This window comes from Augochlora pura, chromosome 5 (genome assembly GCF_028453695.1).
Source record: "Augochlora pura isolate Apur16 chromosome 5, APUR_v2.2.1, whole genome shotgun sequence".
NCBI classification, from domain to species: Eukaryota; Metazoa; Arthropoda; class Insecta; order Hymenoptera; family Halictidae; genus Augochlora; species Augochlora pura.
This window is the reverse complement of record NC_135776.1, coordinates 17,368,532-17,388,034: the sequence shown is the minus strand read 5'-3', so window position 1 is coordinate 17,388,034 and position 19,503 is coordinate 17,368,532. Positions and strand designations below refer to the sequence as shown.

At 53.5% G+C, this 19,503-nt stretch overlaps 1 protein-coding gene across 2 annotated transcripts in view; it reads right to left on the bottom strand.

Moving 5' to 3' along the window:
• The window catches only part of LOC144469888 (uncharacterized), a 30,685-nt gene that overhangs the window by 10,590 nt on the left and 592 nt on the right, over positions 1-19,503 (bottom strand). The window contains exons 3-8 of one of the 2 annotated variants that reach the window (XM_078180596.1): positions 18,237-18,512; positions 13,068-13,166; positions 12,753-12,925; positions 12,498-12,655; positions 12,017-12,428; positions 81-11,904 (exon numbers count right to left, since the gene is read on the bottom strand). In XM_078180596.1, the coding sequence (XP_078036722.1) occupies positions 81-11,904; positions 12,017-12,428; positions 12,498-12,655; positions 12,753-12,925; positions 13,068-13,166; positions 18,237-18,510 (12,940 nt within the window). In that variant the 5' untranslated portion in view covers positions 18,511-18,512. The remainder of the gene's footprint in view (positions 1-80; positions 11,905-12,016; positions 12,429-12,497; positions 12,656-12,752; positions 12,926-13,067; positions 13,167-18,236; positions 18,513-19,503) is intronic. The other variant, XM_078180597.1, reaches the window with a different exon arrangement.

Here is a 19,503-nt window from a genome sequence, read left to right as displayed (position 1 = left end):
GTCGGACTTATCGCTGACTAAACTATAAGGTTTTGATAAATCGACTGGCTTCTTCGCGGAAACCGCAGATACATACGTACTAGACATATACATACTCGTTACGCTCGGCGATCTGGACTTCTCCAGCGGCTTCTCGTCATCAGCTTTCTCCTCGTCTTTTTCACTGGCAGTGCTGGGCGATTTCGATCGACGATCCGCCAATTCGGGACTCGCTATGCTCGGTGACCTCGACTTGTCCGATGATTTCTCCTCGGCTGCTTTCGAGTCGCCTTTTTCTCCGGACACGCTCGTTATGCTAGGGGATCTAGACTTCTCCGACAGCTTATCCTCGGCTGTTCTCGAGTCTGCTTTCTCGCTGGCGATGCTGGGCGACTTCGAACGGTCCGCTAGTGCCGCCGAGTCGTCGTCGGGGCTTGCACCCACGTCGGACACGGTTTTGTCGCCGGCGATGCTGGGGGATCTGGACTTGTCAGAGGCGGGTTTCTCGCTGGCTACGCTCGGAGATTTCGAACGATCGGCCAACGACTCCTTGCGCTCGCTGTGCACGCTCGCGATGCTGGCCGATCTCGACTTATCGACCGGTTTGTCTTCGAAATCTGTTAGGTCGGGCTTCTCGGTGGTCGTGCTGGGAGATCTGGACTTCTCGATCGCCGCGTCTTCGGCGTCCTTGGCTTCGGCTTTGTCGCTGGCTACGCTCGGCGACTTGGAGCGATCGCTAGGCTCTTTCGGTTCAACAGCTGCGGCACCTGTCGCGCTCGCGACGCTTGCAACGCTGGCAACGCTGATTACGCTCGCCGATCTAGACTTGTCGGCAGCTTTTTCGTCCGCTGCTTTGGCGTCGCTCTTGTCGCTGACAGCAGGGCTGGGCGACTTCGAGCGATGTTCCAGTCCTGGCGCCTCGCCTGGACTCGCTATACTCGGTGATCTAGATTTATCGGACGGTTTGTCCGCCTCGATCTTTCCCACAGCTTCCGCAATAGTTTTCGACTCGTCGACGTCTTCGAGGTCCTTCGACTCCGGCATCTCTCCAGCGACGCTCGGCGTCTTCGATCGATCCGCTACTGTCTTGGACTCGCCAGCATCGCTGACTGCGCTCGGCGATCTAGATTTCTCCGAGGCTTTGTCGTCGACGTCCGCCATGTCGGGTTTCTCCGTGGTCAAACTGGGAGAGCCAGACTTGGCGACACTCGGCGATTTCGACCGGTCGCTCGGCTCCTTCGCCTCCGCTCCGGAGACGCTCGCGAGGCTCGGCGATCTAGATTTCTCCAGCGTGTCTTCGTCGATCGCCTTCGCGTCCAGTTTTTCACCGGCGATGCTCGGCGATCGGCTGTCCTTCGTTGGTTCCTTGGACTCGGCAGCCGGGCTCGTTGCAGCTGGCGACGGGGACTTGCGTTGTTCTTTCTCGTCGATCTCCGCACCATGTTTGTCTTCTCCGACAATTGCCTCGAGCAATCTCTCCTGAGCCGTCATGGGTTTACCCGCATCCGACTTCTCGCTGGCGACGCTCGGCGATTTCGAACCGTCCCTCTCTTGTCTCGGTTCCTCCACTGCGCTTGCGATACTCGCCGATCTAGATTTTACTACTTCGTCTTTAGCGTCCTTCGAATCGGTTTTCTCGCTGACGATGCTGACCGATTCCGATCGATCCGCCGACTCCGCCGGGGACTTCGCTTTTCCGTCAACTGATTCTGCCGGGGATTTTTCATGCGGCGATGTTACTTTTCCGTCTAGTGATTCTGCAGGAGATTTTTCATGCGGGGACTTGGTTTTTCCGTCAATTGATTCTGCAGGAGATGGTTCATGTGGAGATTTTGCTTTTCCGTCAATTGATTCTGCAGGAGATGCCTCATGTGGAGACTTCGCCTTACTGTCAATTGATTCTGCAGGAGACTTTTCATGTGGAGACTTTGCTTTTCCGTCAATTGATTCTGCAGGAGATGCCTCATGTGGAGACTTCGCCTTACCGTCAATTGATTCTGCCGGGGATTTTTCATGTGGAGACTTTGCTTTTCCGTCAATTGATTCTGCAGGCGATGCCTCATGTGGAGACTTTGCTTTTCCGTCAATTGATTCCGCAGGCGATTTTTCATGTGGAGACTTCACCTTTTCCTCAATTGATTCTGCAGGAGATTTTTCATGTGGAGACTTCACCTTGCCATCCACCGACTCTGCAAGCGATTTCTCATGTGGAGACTTCGCCTTTTCTTCAATTGATTCTGCAGGAGATTTTTCATGCGGAGACTTCACCTTTTCGTCAATTGATTCTGCAGGAGATTTTTCATGCGGAGACTTCACCTTTTCGTCAATTGATTCTGCAGGAGATTTTTCATGCGGAGATTTCACCTTTTCCTCAATTGATTCTGCAGGAGATTTTTCATGTGGAGATTTTATCTTACCGTCAACTGATTCTGCAGGAGATGCCTCATGTGGAGATTTCGCTTTTCCGTCCACAGACTCGGCTGGAGATTTCTCATGTAGAGATACCGCTTTTCCATCAATTGATTCCGCAGGAGATTTTTCATGCGGAGACTTCACTTTTTCGTCAATTGATTCCGCGGGCGACTTCTCGTGTGGAGACTTCACCTTGCCGTCGACTGATTCCGCAGGAGATGGTTCATGTGGAGACTTAACCTTACCGTCAATTGATTCCGCAGGCGACTTTTCATGTGGAGACTTCACCTTTTCCTCAATCGATTCCGCAGGAGATTTCTCATGTGGAGACTTTGCTTTTCCGTCAACCGATTCCGCAGGCGATTTCTCATGTGGAGATACCGCTTTTCCATCCACAGACTCGGCTGGTGATTTCGCTTTCTCGCCAACTGATTCTGCTGGCGATTTCTCATGTGGCGATGCAGCTTTTCCATCAACCGACTCTGCCGGCGATTTCTCATGTGGAGATTTCGTCTTGTCTTCCGCGTCTCCAGGCTTCTCCGAGGAAACACTGTGTGACCTGGATTTATCGATCTCCGTCTTCTCGTCGACGTCCTTGGCTTCAGATTTCTCGCTGGCAACGCTCGGTGATTTCGGGATACCCTCTTTCGATTCATCTGCTCCGGCAACCGAGTCCGGCGACTTCGATTTGACAAATTCTTGGACGTCTTCCAAGACATCCTCCTCGCCAACAATGCTGGCCGATCTGGAGCGATCCAATGCTTCTTTAAGATCGGCGGCTGTGCTGTGTACACTGGGCGATCTAGACTTGTCCAGTTTCTCATCGGGCTCTTCGGCAACGATTGAAGGTGACCTAGATTTGTCTATTGCCTTCTCGTCAGGCTTTTCGGAAGCTATAGAAGGTGATCTAGATTTGTCTATTGCCTTCTCATCAGGCTTTTCGGAAGCGATGGAAGGTGATCTAGATTTGTCCAATGCTTTTTCGTCAGGTTTTTCAGAAATGATGGAAGGTGATCTAGATTTGTCTAGCGCTTTTTCATCAGGCTTTTCAGATACGACGGACGGTGATCTAGATTTATCTAATGCTAATTCATCAGGCTTTTCAGAAACGATGGAAGGCGATCTAGATTTGTCCAATGGTTTTTCATCGGGCTTTTCAGATACGATGGAAGGCGATCTAGACTTGTCCAGTGCCTTTTCTTCGGGCTCTTCTGCAACGATCGACGGCGATCTTGACTTTTCGACTGGTTTTTCTTCTGTCTTATCAGAAACGACTGACGGCGATCTAGACTTGTCTAGTACCTTCTCATCAGGCTTCTCAGATACCACAGACGGTGATCGAGACTTGTCCAATTCTTTTTCATCCGGCTTTTCAGACACGACCGATGGCGATCTAGACTTATCCAACGCCAATTCGTCCGGCTTTTCGGAAGCAATGGAAGGAGATCTAGACTTGCCTAATGTTTTTTCGTCAGGCTCTTCGGCAACGATCGAAGGCGATCTAGATTTATCCAGTGCCTTTTCATCGGGCTTTTCAGATACAATAGATGGCGATCGAGATTTATCCAATGATTTTTCGTCGGGCTTTTCAGATACCACGGACGGTGATCTAGATTTGTCTAATGCTAATTCGTCCGGTTTCTCAGGTACGATGGAAGGCGATCTAGACTTGTCCAGTGCTTTCTCATCGATCTCTTCAGCGACGATGGAAGGCGATCGAGATTTTTCTAGTCCTTTTTCGTCGGGCTTTTCGGATGCGATGGATGGCGATCGAGATTTATCCAGCGCCTTTTCATCGGGCTTTTCGGATGCGATGGAAGGCGATCTAGACTTGTCCAGGGGTTTTTCTTCGGGCTCTTCGGCAACGATCGATGGCGATCTAGATTTTTCAATTGGTTTTTCATCGGGCTTGTCGGAAGCGACTGATGGCGATCTTGATTTATCCAATGACTTTTCGTCGGGCTTCTCAGATGCGACAGATGGTGATCTAGATTTGTCTACTGCCTTCTCATCAGGCTCTTCGGCGACGATCGACGGCGATCTAGACTTTTCGAATGGCTTTTCATCGGGCTTGTCGGAAACGACTGATGGCGATCTGGACTTGTCGTCAGGTTTCTCAGAAACTAATGACGGTGATCTTGACTTGTCCAGTGGTTTTTCATCAGGTTTTTCAGAAACGATCGATGGCGATCTAGACTTGTCCACTGCTTTCTCATCAGGTTTTTCGGAGGCGATGGACGGCGATCTAGATTTGTCCAGCGGCTTCTCGTCCTTGTCTTCCGCAGCGATTTGCTCGCCTGTTACGCTACCACGTGGCGTAGGTTTCTCGGATATCTTCTCATCGATATCCACCTCGTCCTTTTTCTCCTTCTCATCTTTCTCGGACCTGTCGGACTTGTCGCTCGCGACGCTTGGAGATTTGGAGCGGTCGATGGGTTCCTTCAATTCGCTGGTCACGCTCGGAATACTGGGCGATCGAGACTTTACGTCTAATTTCGCGTCGCCGACTGGTTCTTGGTCAACGTCGGTTAATTCGGCAGTCGGTGATTTCGCGTCTTTTACATCGACCGGTTTTATTTCAGTGTCAACTTTTGCTATGCCGATCTTTTCGAGATCATCGTCGGTTATTACCATAGACGCGCGTTTACTGACGTCTTTTTCCTTCTTGTCCTGCTCGGTTTCTTTGGCCGCGGGCGCTGTCGGGGACGCAGGGCTCTTCTCACCGAGCTTGTCGACTTCTTTCTCTTCCGCTTTATCGTCTTTGTCTGGTTTAGCGGGGCAGATCATCACAGGCGGCATCGCGAGTTCGGAAGGCTCGATGTCCTCCGCTTTCGACACGGTCTCGTCGATCTTCTGTTTTTCTGTAGGCGATTTAGTGAAAATGGTTTCCGCGGGCGAGACGTCCTCCGAACGAATCGATTCGGGCGACTTCGACGGGCTGGTTCGGTCGCTGGGTTTCGCCTCCAGCTTCAATTTCAGCTCCAATTCTGTCTCTACCTTCGGGGAGACTTGCTCGCTCTTCGGCGGAGTTTTCAATGCCGAATCGACGGATGGAGGAGCGCCCTCTTCCTTCGGTTTAGCGGCGCCAACTTTCTCCAAGCTGTCGTCGAGATCCTGCGAATCTCGCGCGTCGATCGGTGACTTGTCCAAGCTGTCTTCCGGCGTAACTTTACCGACGTCTTTGGGCTCCGGTGCTGATCGATCAGAGATACTGTCCCGTTCCGGACTGCTCGTTCCAGATCGAAGAGAGTCCTTGTCCAAAAGCAAGGAGTCTTTGTCGGGCGTCGATTTGACTGACGCGTCTCGCAACGAGTCGTCCGGTGTGATCGTCTTCGTGAACGTTATGCTACCGCTGGGGCAAATTTCAATCTCGTGTCCGCCGTCCTCGCTGCTCGCTGTTACTAGCATTCGCCTGACAGATCCCGTGTCCTCGTCGGCGAGCTTCGACGTCGGTGTCGTCGACGGTGTCGGCGGCGTTGACTTCACTTTGTCCTCCAGCTCGTCTTCGTCTTTCTCTTTCAGGTCCACCGGAGAAACGACCGCCTTCTCCTTCTTATCCGGCGATTCCACTGGAGACTTTTCGGGCGATTTTTCCGGCGATTTTTCTGACAACTTCTCCGGCTGACGGTCGTCCTTCTCGTCGTGTTCTGCCAACTGGGTTTTCGGCTCGGCCGCTCTTCCAGTGGCATCCGCTAATTTCGTCACCTGCTCGACCACCTCCGCCTCCTTCTTCTCCGACGGTTTCTCGATCACCTCTTCGACTGGCTTCTCGGGCGACCGCACCACAGGCTCGCCCTTCGCGTCCGGCTTCTCCTTCGCTTCGTCCAAATATTTCTCGACGGTGTCTGTCGGCTCCGACACCTCGCTCACATCGGTCGCACCCACTGCTTCGGCAAACACCTTCGACTTTCTTCGTTCATCTTTCTCCGCGACTGGCTCGGCAACCTCTTTCTTCTCCAGCTTCTCCTTGGTTTCGTGTACGAACTTCTCGTCGGCTTCGACGACGTCGCTCGTCACATCCTCGACAGCCTCCTCGGCGTAGTCCTTGTCCTTGGCTTCGCCCAAGTCTTCGAGAGGAGCGCCTCGGACGTCGCGTACTTTGTATTCTTGCTCGACGGCTTCGAAGTCGTCGACGATGTCCTTCTCTTGCGCCTTGTCCATCGCTTGCTTCGCGCCCTCCGGGGACTCGGCCTTCTCCACTGTTTCTTTCGAGAGTTTCCTGCCGATGGTGACGAAGCCGTCTTCCTCTTCCTCCTCCTCTTCTTCTTCCTCTTTCTGTGGTTTCTCTTGTTTCGGTTGCTCTTTCGCAGCAGGTGCTTCCTTCTTCGTCTCAGAAAGATCCTCTGGTTCCGGTTTCTTTGCCTCTGTGGGTGGCTTCTTTCCTTCACCTGCAGGCGCCATCACTGGTTTCTCTTCCTCCTCCTCCTCCTCTACTTCTTCTTCCTCCTCCTCCTCCTCGTGCTCGGCTCCTACCGGCTCCGGCTCGAACAGGTCATCGTCCACAGGCACTGGGATCTTCTTCTTGATAATGATCTCTTGAATGATTCGAATTATGATCGTTCTCGGAATCTTCATCGTCACCGAGATCTCCTCGATGATTCGAATGGTGATTCGCTTCCCTTTCGCAACGTATTCGTTGATGATGCGGTCTTCGAGTTCCTGTTGCAATTCTGGAGTGATCGTGGCGTCGTCGAGATTCAGAACCTCCGCGTTGCTGACCACGTCTTCCCGCCGGAGTCCTTTCCTGACGATCGTTTCTTGGATTATGTAGATCACGCGTTCCCTGGGCACGCGTTTCACGATCGTGATGTACTCGACGATCTCGATCGTGATCTTGCTCTTCCTTGTGACCAGTTCCTCGATAATTTCCTCGAGGCGACGATTCGCGTCGTCAACGATTATCTTTACGTCGGCGGGCAAGTCGTAGATCTTTTCCGCAACGAATTTCGGTGACGTCGGCGTCGACCCCGGCGAGATCGTCACGATCTCTGCCTTCGCCGGCGAGATCTTCTGCTCGAAACCGATCACAGATTCTTCTATCGTGTCTGGAACGTGCTTCTCGTCGACCGGCGCTTCGACGACTTCCTTCTTGCACACGGCCTCCAATCCAGTCTTCATCACGTCCTCCTCGGGGGACCCTTCTTGCGGCGTTTGAATCTCTCTCTTGGCTCTGCTGACAGGCTTCTCCTCCAACAGTTCCGCGCAGATGTCCTTCACGTCTCGGTCCAACTTCTCTTCTTTCGGTGTGACGACCGTCGCGTCCTTCTCTACGGTCTTCTTCACGCAAGGCTCCTCCTCGCATACTTTAGCAGCGTCTTCCGGTTTTTCGGGTGACATGTGAGCTGGTGTGGGTGCTGCACGAGCGACGGCATCTTCGAGGGACTCTGCGATTTCTTCTTGTGGCGGCAACTCCTCGGTGATGCCCACCTTGGTCGGCAAAACGAACTTGTCGTCCGGTTTGATGTCCAACGAGGACGGTTTGCCTTCGGTTCCGAACAACACCTTGTCCGAGAGGAAGTGGTCGTCGTCTTCCCTCAGCACTTGGGCTACCTTCTTCACGATCTCGATCACGTCTTTCGGCTTCTCGTCGATCTCGATGCCGACCGTTCCTGCGAGGACCTCGCCGACGTCGCGCACGGCTTCTTTCACGTCTCTGACAGCGCCTGCGATCGCCTCCTCGTCGAACTCCGGCACGAGCTCTTCGTCGACCTTCGCTATCTCGAATTGTACCTTCTCCGTTTCTTTCGCCACAGTGTCAGCGATCTGTGGTTGAATTTCTTCGAGTTTCTCGACGACGCCGTCCAACGTGTCTTTGATGGCGTCTTTGATCGGTACCGTTTCTCGCACCAGTCCAGCGACCACGTCTTCCGAGGGCTCGAAGAGGTCTCTGAGGGGCTTTTTAGCGGCTTCGCTGACAGCGATTTGCTCCTTTTCAGCCTCGATGAATTTCTCATCAGTAGTTGCGGGTTCTTTAATTTTGTGTATCTCCACCTTCTCTAATAATTTTGTCTCCTGTTCTTTCTTCTCCTCCGGTTTCTTTGATACGAGAGCATCGTCCACCGCCGGTTCCTCTTTCTCATCTGGTTTCTCCTGACCTGGAAGAACAGCGGACTCTCGTCGCGACAGAGGCGCTTCTTCCGCCTTCTCCGCGACGTCGACGCGTTTAGCCAGTTTTTCCTCGGCGACAGGTTCCTCGACCGGCGCTGGCACCTTCGCGTCGGCCACCTTCGGCTCGGCGTCGTCGATCTTCTCGCTCGGTTTACCGACCACCTTCGGGAACATTTTCTCCATGTCGACTTCTTCAAGGAGAGTCTTCTCCTGTCCCTTGACTTCCTTGGGAGAGCTGGATTTGGAGGAGGACTTGTCGTCGGCATCCTTGTCTTGTTCTTTCCTCGACTTCTTGGTCAACTTGTCGATACCCTTCTCGAACTTGTCCGCGACTTTGCCGAAGAAACTGAACACACCTTTCTGTTCTTTGACCGGCGGAGTCGGGGGTTCTCTAACCTCTTGGGGCGGTGGCTTATCGTCCTTCTCCTTCTCGAAGTCGTCCATTCGGTACAATTTCGGATCCACTTCCTCGTGAACCGGCAGATCGGCGACCTCGTCCGGCGTTTTCACGATGTCGCGTTGGAGGCATGGCGCAGCTTGGCGTACTTCGAACACCTGTACGTCCGGCTTGGCAGCAGCGGGCGGCATGGCTCTTGAGACGGCGCTGGGAACGGCTGCGGCCGCGGCAGCATCGGTGGCCGCAGGGGTTGTGGTTGCTGCTGCGGCTGCGGCTGCGGTGGCGACAGCGGCCGTTGTCGTGGCGTCGGTCGCGGTTACGGTAGTGGTAGCGATCGCGCTGTCGGGAACGTCTGGCTTGGCTTTCAACGGAGCAGTCTCCTTCTCCTTCACGTCCTCGACAATGTGCTTCTCGTCGATATCTTCTTTTATTCCGTCGAGAGGTATCCTTTCGTCTTCGGGCAGAGTCGGCGCGGTAGTTGTAGCGCCGGATTCCAACGTGGAGATTCGTTCCTGCGATTCCTCCAACTTCTGTGAAGGAACTTGCTCCTTCTGGTCGGCTTCCGGCTTCATGTCGGTGTCGGTGGTCTTCTTCTCGGAGGAATCCAGCTTGTCCGGACTCAAGCTGGACGGTTCCTTAGTGATGTCCTCGCTGTCCTTTTTACCGGAATCATCCCTTTCTTCGGCCTTCGGAACGGTGTCTGTCGCTGGAGAAGCGACGTCTTTCGCCTCCTCGACCGAGGGTTCGCGACGATCAGAGGGTGGCGAAGAAGGTTCCTTTCGCTCCTTGTCGACGGGGACGATCGCTTCCAGTTTTGCATCGATCGACGGTCTCTTTTCCGCGCTCTCATCCTTCTCCTTTTCTTCGATCTCCTCCTCCTCTTCGGCGTCCTCCTCCAACTCTTCCTCTTCCTCCTCTTCTTCCTCCTCCTCTTCCTCTTCCTCCTCCTCCTCTTCTTCCTCCTCTTCCTCTTCCTCCTCCTCCTCCTCGTCGTCCTTCTCCTTGACGAGCTCAGCATCCTTCAATATCTTTGCCTTCTCGGACTCGGCTTCGTCGAGAATGTGTTTCTGTTCACCCTCGCCGCTCTGCATCGAGTCTTCGGTGTATACTTCTTCTTTCTCAACGATCAGATACTCGTCCTCCTCCGTCAGCTCTTGGCTTCCTTTCCGCAAGCTGTCCTTCTTCGGGGCGTCCTCGATTTCAGCGGTTACGTCCTCCTCTGTAATATCTTCCTCCTTTTTGTCGGTGACCTCCGCAGTGATTTCATCGTCGCCCTCGAACCGGTCGTCCTTTCTCGTCTCCTCGATCCTCTCGGCTTTCTGCAGCACGGCCTCTATCTCCTCCACGACTTCCCGTTCCTCCTTCAAGTCGGCTAGCACCTTGCTCTCGATAGAATCCAACGAGATGTCCTCGGATTTCTCGATCAGACTCTTCTCGGCGAGTCTCGCCGCCGCTGCGGCCGCAGCCGCAGTTTCCGCTTCGATTCCGGACGGCGTCGACACTGTCGAGGAATCCGTGGTGCCTTTGTCTCCTCCCTTAGGCTTGCGGATTACTCCGTCTTTGTCGGATTTGACTGAGGTGGTCGGCGTGCTGCGTGTCGACTTTGCGGGACTGCCAGGGACTCTGACCTTGCTCGGGCTGACGGGTTTGCTGCGTCGACCGATCGGTCGTCTGTCCATCGGCTTCGGCTTGGCAGACGCTACTCTGGTGGCCGCGACGGCCACGGCAGCGACCGCTGTCATTCCGGGAGGCTCTTTCGCGGCTTCTTTGATCGCGGATCTCTCGATCTTCTTCTGTTCCACGACCTTTCTGTTGTTTGCGTCTTTCGCGCTCTTCGCCGGAGGTGCAGCAGCAGCCTTAGGGGCTGGCCTCGCCTTCGGAACGCTGGCTCTTGATATCTCTGGTCTACTGGCGACGCCATTCACGGTCTTCTTCGGTGTAGTTGGCGACGACTTCACTGTCCCTGCGCCGTCTTTCCTCTCTGTGGCTGTCGTCGTTTGTTTCGGTCTCTTCTCTACCGCCTTCGGCTTTGTTGCGTCGACCTTCTTCACGCCGACTCCCGTCTCCGCCTTTTTCTTCTTCGGCTTTGACTCTTTCGGAGGCACGATCAACTTGTCTGACTCCGGTTTCGTTGTGCCGTCCTCTTGTTTCTCGAATTTCTCGTCCGGCGCTGATGGCTTCTCCACCTTCTTCACCGCCGACGCTTCCTTTTTCGCTTCTCTCAGCTCCTTTTCGATCTTCCGACTCTCCTTGCCCTCCACCTCCTTCTTGTTATCGAGTACCTTCCTCGATTTTGCGTCGACCTTCATGGACTTTGTCGATATGATCGGGGTACCTTTCGAATCGTCGGCCTTTACGGCTTTGGTCTCGGTCGTCGTAGTGTCTTTCTCCTTCTCCTTCTCCCGCTCTTTCTCCTTCTTCTCGAGCCGCTTCGCGTCTATCGTTCTTCTCGTCGATTCTTTGTCGAGCAGCTTTTGCTTGGCCGGCTTGTCGCGCAGCGTGGCCAACGACGTGGACGGGGACAGGCTCTTGGCCGAGCAGACCGGGTGCTTTAGGAACTCCAAGTGCTTCAGTCGCTCGAATCCTTCGAAGATCTTGTGCTGTGGTGTGCTGCCGGGGAATAGAATTCTTGTGATGGTGTCCTCGGGATTCGCTGGCTGCCACACGAGCATCGCGCATATAGAAACTAAGTTTTGTATCGGATAGGTTAGGCTGCTCAGCTCCGTTTTGTGGGATCCTGCGAACAGCTTCGAATTGGCCGCGTGCCACTTCGCTAGGAACTCCCTTACTTCACGGCTATCCTTAGTAGGGCTGAGAACGTACATGTCCAGCGTGCCGTGACCCACTTTGTGGTACAGATTGATCGGCTCTGGGTCCCTGTAGCATTGATGCGATCGTAAGCTGATGTGACGTAAATTGAACACCATCTCTTGACCGAGATCCGTAAGATTCAAGATCAAAGGATCGACGTCTTTATCTCCATCGGGTGAATTCGATTGTCTTCTCTCCTGTACCGAGGAAATCCCAATGTTTTAGTCGTACAGATAATTTAATAAATAAAAGAATTGCGTCAAAATTGCCTATTACAATCAGGTCTGACATGGAAGAATGGGTACTCACGATTAGGTTGCAGAAGAAATGTCCGATTTGGGGATAAACTTGCATCTCCTTCTTCTTGCGGAGAACGCTGCACATACCGCCTACGTTGCTGTTGTTTATTCTAGTGACGAGAACCGCGTCGAGACGGTCCAAGTGTCTGGTGAAGTCCCAGAAGCATGCCTTTCTGGCGAAACCTCCGTCCACGAGCATATTGAAACCGTTTATACCAAACAGAGCGGCATCACCTTGTCCGCCGGGGAAGACGTATAAAGTTGGATGACTAAACCTAATGTTGCCCACGACGTCGGACGGCTCCATCAGTTGATCCAATGTCTGGGGAACCAAGTACTGTCCCACGTAGTTGATGAAACTAGCGATTGCTGGCACTCCGGCGGTGAGCACGTCGTCCGGATTCACCCTGACCCTGCAGGATCTGCTTGGAGAAAAGAAAGACCGCGTACAGGCTCTCTATTCTCTACGATGTAACCACGATGTAGCCTACCTGGTGCAAGCTTCTTTGGACAACCGATTCGTTGTCCAATCGCCGACACCCGCGCAATGAATATCCACGGTGACGCTGTTCTCGTATGCCCGTAGAACGCGTTGCACTTCGTGTTCGCTGAACGCATCCAGAAAATCGGCGATGCTGAAGGTTCCATCCTGCAACGATACAGTTTCTGCTATTAGTCTCGTCTTTTACAAACGCCTCGTCGCGTGCGACACAACGCGGCGAAAGCGAAGAAGTGTCCGCGCGTACTTGCAGTATCCAGGAACCATTTCCGCCGAAGGTATAGCCAGCGTGTATGATGTGTCGATGCTTCGTGAAACTAGCGAGCAGATTACGAATGCATTGCAGCAACGTGTTCGTTTGCGGGTGAATGAGAACTTCCGTAACAAGATTCTCGGTAGCGTATTGGATCAGTCGTTCGCCTGAAATTTCAATCGTCTCGTTGGATGGACCGTCGCGCACAACAACAGAAAATCTATCGTAAGACGGGAAGAACCCGATCCAGAGGAATAATAATCGATCTTACGGAAAAATCCGATACGTATAATAACAAGTATCATGTACCGTTCCGAGCTTCTTCACCCTCTGGTGCTTGCGCCACCAAGGCCAGCAGTTCCTTCTCCAAGTCTACGTGACAGCTGTCCTTGTCCCATGACAGGAATCCTGAAACAACCGGCAACAAACCATTGTTAAAATTTTTTTAATACAAATTCCGTACGGCTGGTATAACTCGATTATGATCGCGGCCTAGGACGGGTACCGACGGAATCTAATGGGTCGTCATAACCGAGCACAACGCCCAAGAGGCTGCACTACGGTGGCTTCATAAAGCGGCGGCTATTCAATTCAGGGTCAAGTAACGCGAGGGTAAGGTTAAGAAGACGAGAACCGTTCCCCAGTCTTCCATCTCTTACATCTCTAATCTTTCATCTTTCGTCTCACCATCCCCCGTCTTTCAATCCCCGTTCTTCTCTCCGCCGTCAGTTTCGCATCGCGACAACGGCCGAAAGTATCGCGGACGCTGTGCGAAATTATCTTATGAATCGGCTCTATGTATAGTCTATGCGAGCACGACGGAAGCACGCGCTCGCACGGGCCGACGCTATAATTGCCTATAGAGGAGACAGGTGTGTGTAGAGCATGGTGGCACCGTAAAGGTAGGGTGAGGCAGGGTAATGCAGGGTTAGGTAAGGCAAGGATATTGAACTAAACATTGCCTGTTGAAAGAAAAATTGAATTACGTGCGAACGATGACAAACTCGTTCTAAGAAGGGGAATCGTTCTATGACGTCACGAATACCGCACCCCGTCACGTGGTCGGGGTCTGTAGTAGCCATCAATCGATCGTTGCGTATCCTGTGCAACCCGCCGCGCTCTGTTCCCGCCGCCGCCGTCACCGCCGCCTGTTACCATGCCTGTGCTTTTTGCACCTTTCGCTCGGCGCGTTTCACCTTCTGCCCTGTTCACACAGGCGAACATAGCTTACAACCACCTTGTTCGTCCACCTGAACGGGCCGGCGAAAGATATTCGAAGATTACATCGAGCCACGCTGCAACCCATGATCCCGATCAGTTGCAAAGCTTCCCCGCGTTTATTTCGACAGACGTTCGCGACCTACGCACGGCAAATAATGCGACCGGTGTCGCAGAACAGACAACGCGGACGAATTCGATGGGAATATCGTGCTCGGTAAACTAACGCGAGATTTCTTTCGCGGCTGGCGGATACCAATCAATCGATGCGCGGCGATACGTACAGATAATATTAATCGTGTACATCGATCAATGTATTATTCGTATCTGCTGTTACGCGGGCAACGGCAAGAAAAATATTCCGATAGCCGACGCGGGCCGATTGCCGCGTATGTACATACGATTAAGAGCATCGCGAACCGTTTAAATGGTTCTATCGAACCACAGAACCAGCAAACTCCCTATGTCAAATTGATCGGAAGCCCTGGAGATGATCGAAGAGAAGCCGTGCCTCCACACACGTAAGAGAAAGAGGGCGTGCGGACGGGGGAGAGAGAGAGAGTGCCCTTTAATACTTCACGACCCCTAAACACATTTTCTTTGTCACAAATATTCGCGTGCGACGGAAACGCGGGCCCTGATCCTAACATTAAAAGGGCCCGTATCGTTCTTCGTCGTTCTCTATCGTTTCGTATCGTTTTCTATCGTTTCGTATCGTTTTCTATCGCTTCGCATCGTTTTCTATCGCTTCGCGTCGTTTTGTATCGCTTTGTATCAACGTCTCGCATCCATCGTACGTATACACGAAGCCCGTGGCACACGAGCGTCCGCGCGCGCGCGTGTCTATAACACATACCTACATACGGTATGTACGGTGTACTTAAAAACAGTGTGGTGAGAATACACGGCGCTAAATATAGACAAAATCGTGGGTTTCTTCGTCGGAGCATTTACCCCGCCTCAGCTATGGCGTCCCCTAGAACCACACGAAACCGCAGCACGTGCGTTCCTGCCCCGCGTTCGTATATTCGCGTTCGTGCTCGGTTCCCATCGCGTTTCTCGATTTGCATTTGCCTTTCTTTCTTTCTTTCTTTCTTCCTTTCTTTCTTCTCGCTTTATCTCGCTTGACGACGGACGCTCGAAACGTTAGGGGTTTGCCCAAACTATGTTTAGACACGGTTTTCCGTTGTCTTTCGGGCAACTTCTGCTCCGCGCTCGCGCTCCCTTTACTCGATCGATGGATCCGACCGAAACGGATCGGCGTGATCCAGGCGAAATTCGATTTTGCTAGGGGATTGCGGTTGTTTTAAAAGCACGTCGTCGGTCCGTCGAACGACGAAGGCACGGCGATGTACCGACGAAGGCTTTCGTTGTCGAACAGGGTCAAAAAGTTGCTTCGAAAACTGCTGACACCGTTCCGCGATCCATCTCTATCGTGAAAAAAGAAACACTCGGCCTCGAACGAGGTCGACGACGACGAGCCGCGCCGTTCCGATCGGTCCTAATCGCGGCGCACGCCGTCGTCGTCGCGGTACCCGTCACGCCACGGGAAATAATTATTTAATATTTTAATCGGCCTAACGAGCCTCCGATCCAATCTCCGCGACGGCCCCGCGTACACACGCGCCTGTCCTAAGCGTAATCGTGATCGATAGTAACTCGCTTCGTAGAACTACTATGCATGCTCTTTGTGGAATAGTAGGTATAGAGAATCGACCTATGCTCAACCGCCGGCTATTTATATGTACGTTCAAGACCAGGGCGAAGACCCGAACCAACTCTGGTTCGTCAAAGGAGCCGCTTGATACTTGAACTTTCACCCGGCCCCGCGGCACACAGAATTCGGGAAAACGATTTCGATCGGGCCGCCGACCGCGCTCGCGACGAATCGTCGCTGTTCCGAGTCTCCGACACCGTCGACGATCGTCATAAATCGACGGAGAAGATTCGACAGAAAGTTCGACCGAAAATTCGACGGAGCGTCTATTAGCGTCCGAGAGAAATAAATTCGTCGACGGCTGAAAATATTGGCGGGCAACGCGATGCGTGGGTTGTTAGTTCTAGGGGGTCAGGTTCAAGAACAAGGTTATCGTGAAACTGGTGTTTCACGACTCGGGGAGCACGGCGCGCGAGAGAGCAAATCACTGGCGAATGCCGCGGTAAAATTAGACACACTATATTCAGTTGCATGTACGAGGAAACTATAACGGTAGCCGTGAACGTTTACCGAACATCGTATCATCGTCCCATATGACGTGCAACAAATATTCCGCGGGACGGAACGACGCGCGGATCGGACACGGAGAAACCCGGCCGGCCGTGTCTCGTCTCGGGCAAGATTTCTCAGCGGCGCGGTCAACGAGAAAATGGTCTGCTTCCTGGGGCCGGTCGGCCGCGTCGCTGTCATGCTCTCGGCACTTCTTGCCGAGCCGAATCCTAGCTCGCGCGAGAAGATCCTCGACATCGCGAACCACTAAAATCGTATATCCGTCCGGGTAGAGACCGCGGCGGCGTTACACTCGAACGCGCCTGTCCCGTGCACTCGCAACGCCGCTGCGCTCGTCTACGCTCGTACGTGTTGTTCGCGCGATGCAACGCGCGACGCGTGCATGTAGGCACACGTACGCGGGCACCGCACGAGAAGCGTAATCTCCAACGGATCCCTCTCTATGCGAGAGAGGCCTTCCGGATATTACCAAGCATCGTGTAACTCCAACTTTCTCGATGCTCCCCACGTCCTCAATCATGATTCATGCCGACAAGTATGCCTTCCTACGTTGCGTATGTGTCGATACTCGAGCAATATCCCCCCCCCGGGTACATGCACGCGCATTCATCGTCTACCACTTATTGTATCGTATCGATGTTATCGTCGGATCTGTGCTCCACGATATTGTCTTATCACGCGAATATGTTTTGCCAATTAGTCGATGCTCGGCCGGTTCGCAATCTCGAATTTAACGTTTCGCTGCCGCGAACGAGTTCTTACGAGCTTGTCGGAACCGTTCTTACTTTCTTCCCCGCGTCCATTTACGATGGCAACGGTATGAGTCACACTGACAAAACGCGGCACGTCCCATTGTACCCATCGACCCCGTCGCATACGAAATTACCGGCATTCGACTGCCATATACATAGGTAATAACGCACGCGCAGCCGCTCGATCGTTTTGAATTTCATACGGCCGCCCGTAATGTTCTTCCGTCCGATCGTCGATACGATAATTTGTTTCGCGTTCGATAGTTTATTAGGTTTTCGTTCGCCACCGGGGGGGGGATCCTATACTCGCGTCGTCGTTTCCCTTCGATTTTCTCATCACGCATCGGCGCATCGCCGCTGCCCGACCTTACGTGCACGTTACGTCCCTTTTCCCAACTTTCCGCCCTTGGCTGGACACGCGTGTCGCGCGTTCGTCGCACGCTCGCCGCGGAGAGGAGCTGACGAAATAATGTCGTCATTTTGGCTTAGCGACAGTTTTCACTACCAACCGAGTGGATGGATTATTGATCCGAGTTCTGGGGACTGCGGGGATGACTGTAGACCGGCACCAACATGCGCATGCCGCACCAACCTTTTCCTACATACTCTTTTCCACCTCCTACAATTTCCTTCGCCGCCCCCCCCCCGCCCGCCCGCCCCTGCCCGATTTTATACTCGAAGAAACCTATCGTATTCGCCGATGCATCCGCCTATTCTCCCGGCCCGTCGAACACCCGATCGAATCTTTCCCTTGAAAGGAAATACTTGACCCGTCTCTCCCTCTTGTTACTTGACCGTCTCCCGGTTTCTATGCCGCCGTCTAATCCGGCACGACTGTCCTCCTCCTCCTCCTCCTCCACCACCCCCTCCTCCCCCCGGGGCTCTCGAGAACGGTAAGCGAAAACACTAACGAACGTACGGAGCGAAGCCTGCCGCGACGACCAATCGACTCTACCTGCCGCCCAATTTCCTCCTAGTCCGGCCGACCGCGCTTCAAACTCCGCCTAGCAACAAGGCCGTACCTAGAGGAAGTTGCTAGGTAAGCTCGATAAATCGGAAGGAATACGCCGCGTGCACGCCCGAGGAGGAACCGTTACGCCGGCTGATATCGCGCGCGCGGAAGTAACACAACGAACCCGACACCCGCGGCTTGATCGCGATCTCGCGACGGCGATCGGCCCGCCTGGCTATTAATAAGCGGCCGACTGGCTGTCGATGGCCTCGCGACAAATTCGATTGATCGGTCCCCCTGCTACCGGACACCGAGATCGTAACACTCACCTTTCGAGAGACGATTCAAGATGAGGTCTTTGTGTGGCGCGGTGTGAGGCTCTGGAAGCACAACGAGGAGGTAGCAGCCGCTCAAAGGCGACGGCGGTGGATGTTGTTGCTGTGAACCGGGTGGCACTACACTGCCGGTCACCGGAGTAACCGGAGACATGTTCTGTTCGACATTCGACGGTGATATCGTAGTTGTTTCATCTCCGCCTCCTCCCTCGCCCCCTCCTCCTCCTCCTCCTCCTCCTCCTTCACCGGTAGGATCCGTGGCACTCATCGCTGAAGAAAGAAGAAACGTAGGTGCGTTAGTCGGTTGAATCGATGCCGAGGAACATCCGTGTAACCCGTTCCCGAAATCGTTGCGCGTAGCGCGGCGGAGTACTTCGAGAATCGATCATTGGATAGCTAGCGGATAGAGCTGGCGGTGTACACCAAACACTGTCACTGGCCGTCGCCGTGTCTGACACATGACATCTGCTTCCACTGGCAGCGTTCGGGAACCGTTCGATCCCCGACCGATTTTTCTCGCCTCCCGATTATTCGCGTCACGCCTGGCCGAACACGCTTGCGATGCCTCGCCGCTTGCTACATTTTCGTCCAGCAGAGATGCTAACGCGACGTCGCCGATGACAACCGAGCGTCTCGATCGTTCGACGCGTATCGCGAAAAATTCTGGTACCGATGAACAGCGGATACAAGCAGGCAAGGTTGTTGGACGAACGATTCTGTCCTTCGGCGAGGACCGAGAGCAAGGAGTCCGGGCTCGATGCGGTTAGGTATCTGGGTCTTACCGAGGCAAGAAAATTTCGAAGAAACTGTACAAAGATGTCACACCGCGCTGTCCTACCGCGATTTCATGCGGACAACGTTGCCGTTTAATATTGCGCAGGATTTGCACGACCCTTTCCCTGAAAAGCGGTAGGGCTATGTCCTAGCGTCCAATGCGCAGGACCCGAGACTCTCCGCACAGCCTTAGATCATTGATCCAAATTCTGGACGACCGACTAGAAAACAGGACAGAAACAGTTATTTTCTCATTTGTCGAATTTCAAAAACCGTTTTTTTCGCACGGGTCGAAACCTCTTACCGGAGCCAAGCGGGAACGAATCGCGGGGCTGAAGTATCCGGGTCCCGACACTACCGTAACCGAGAACCGATCAAACGTATGGAACGTCTGGCATCCCTGGCTCGCGGTGTTAGGCGACAGATATTTTCTAGGAAACGAGCGTCGACGAGCACAAGAGCACGGGTTCGCGCGAACTCGGCGAAT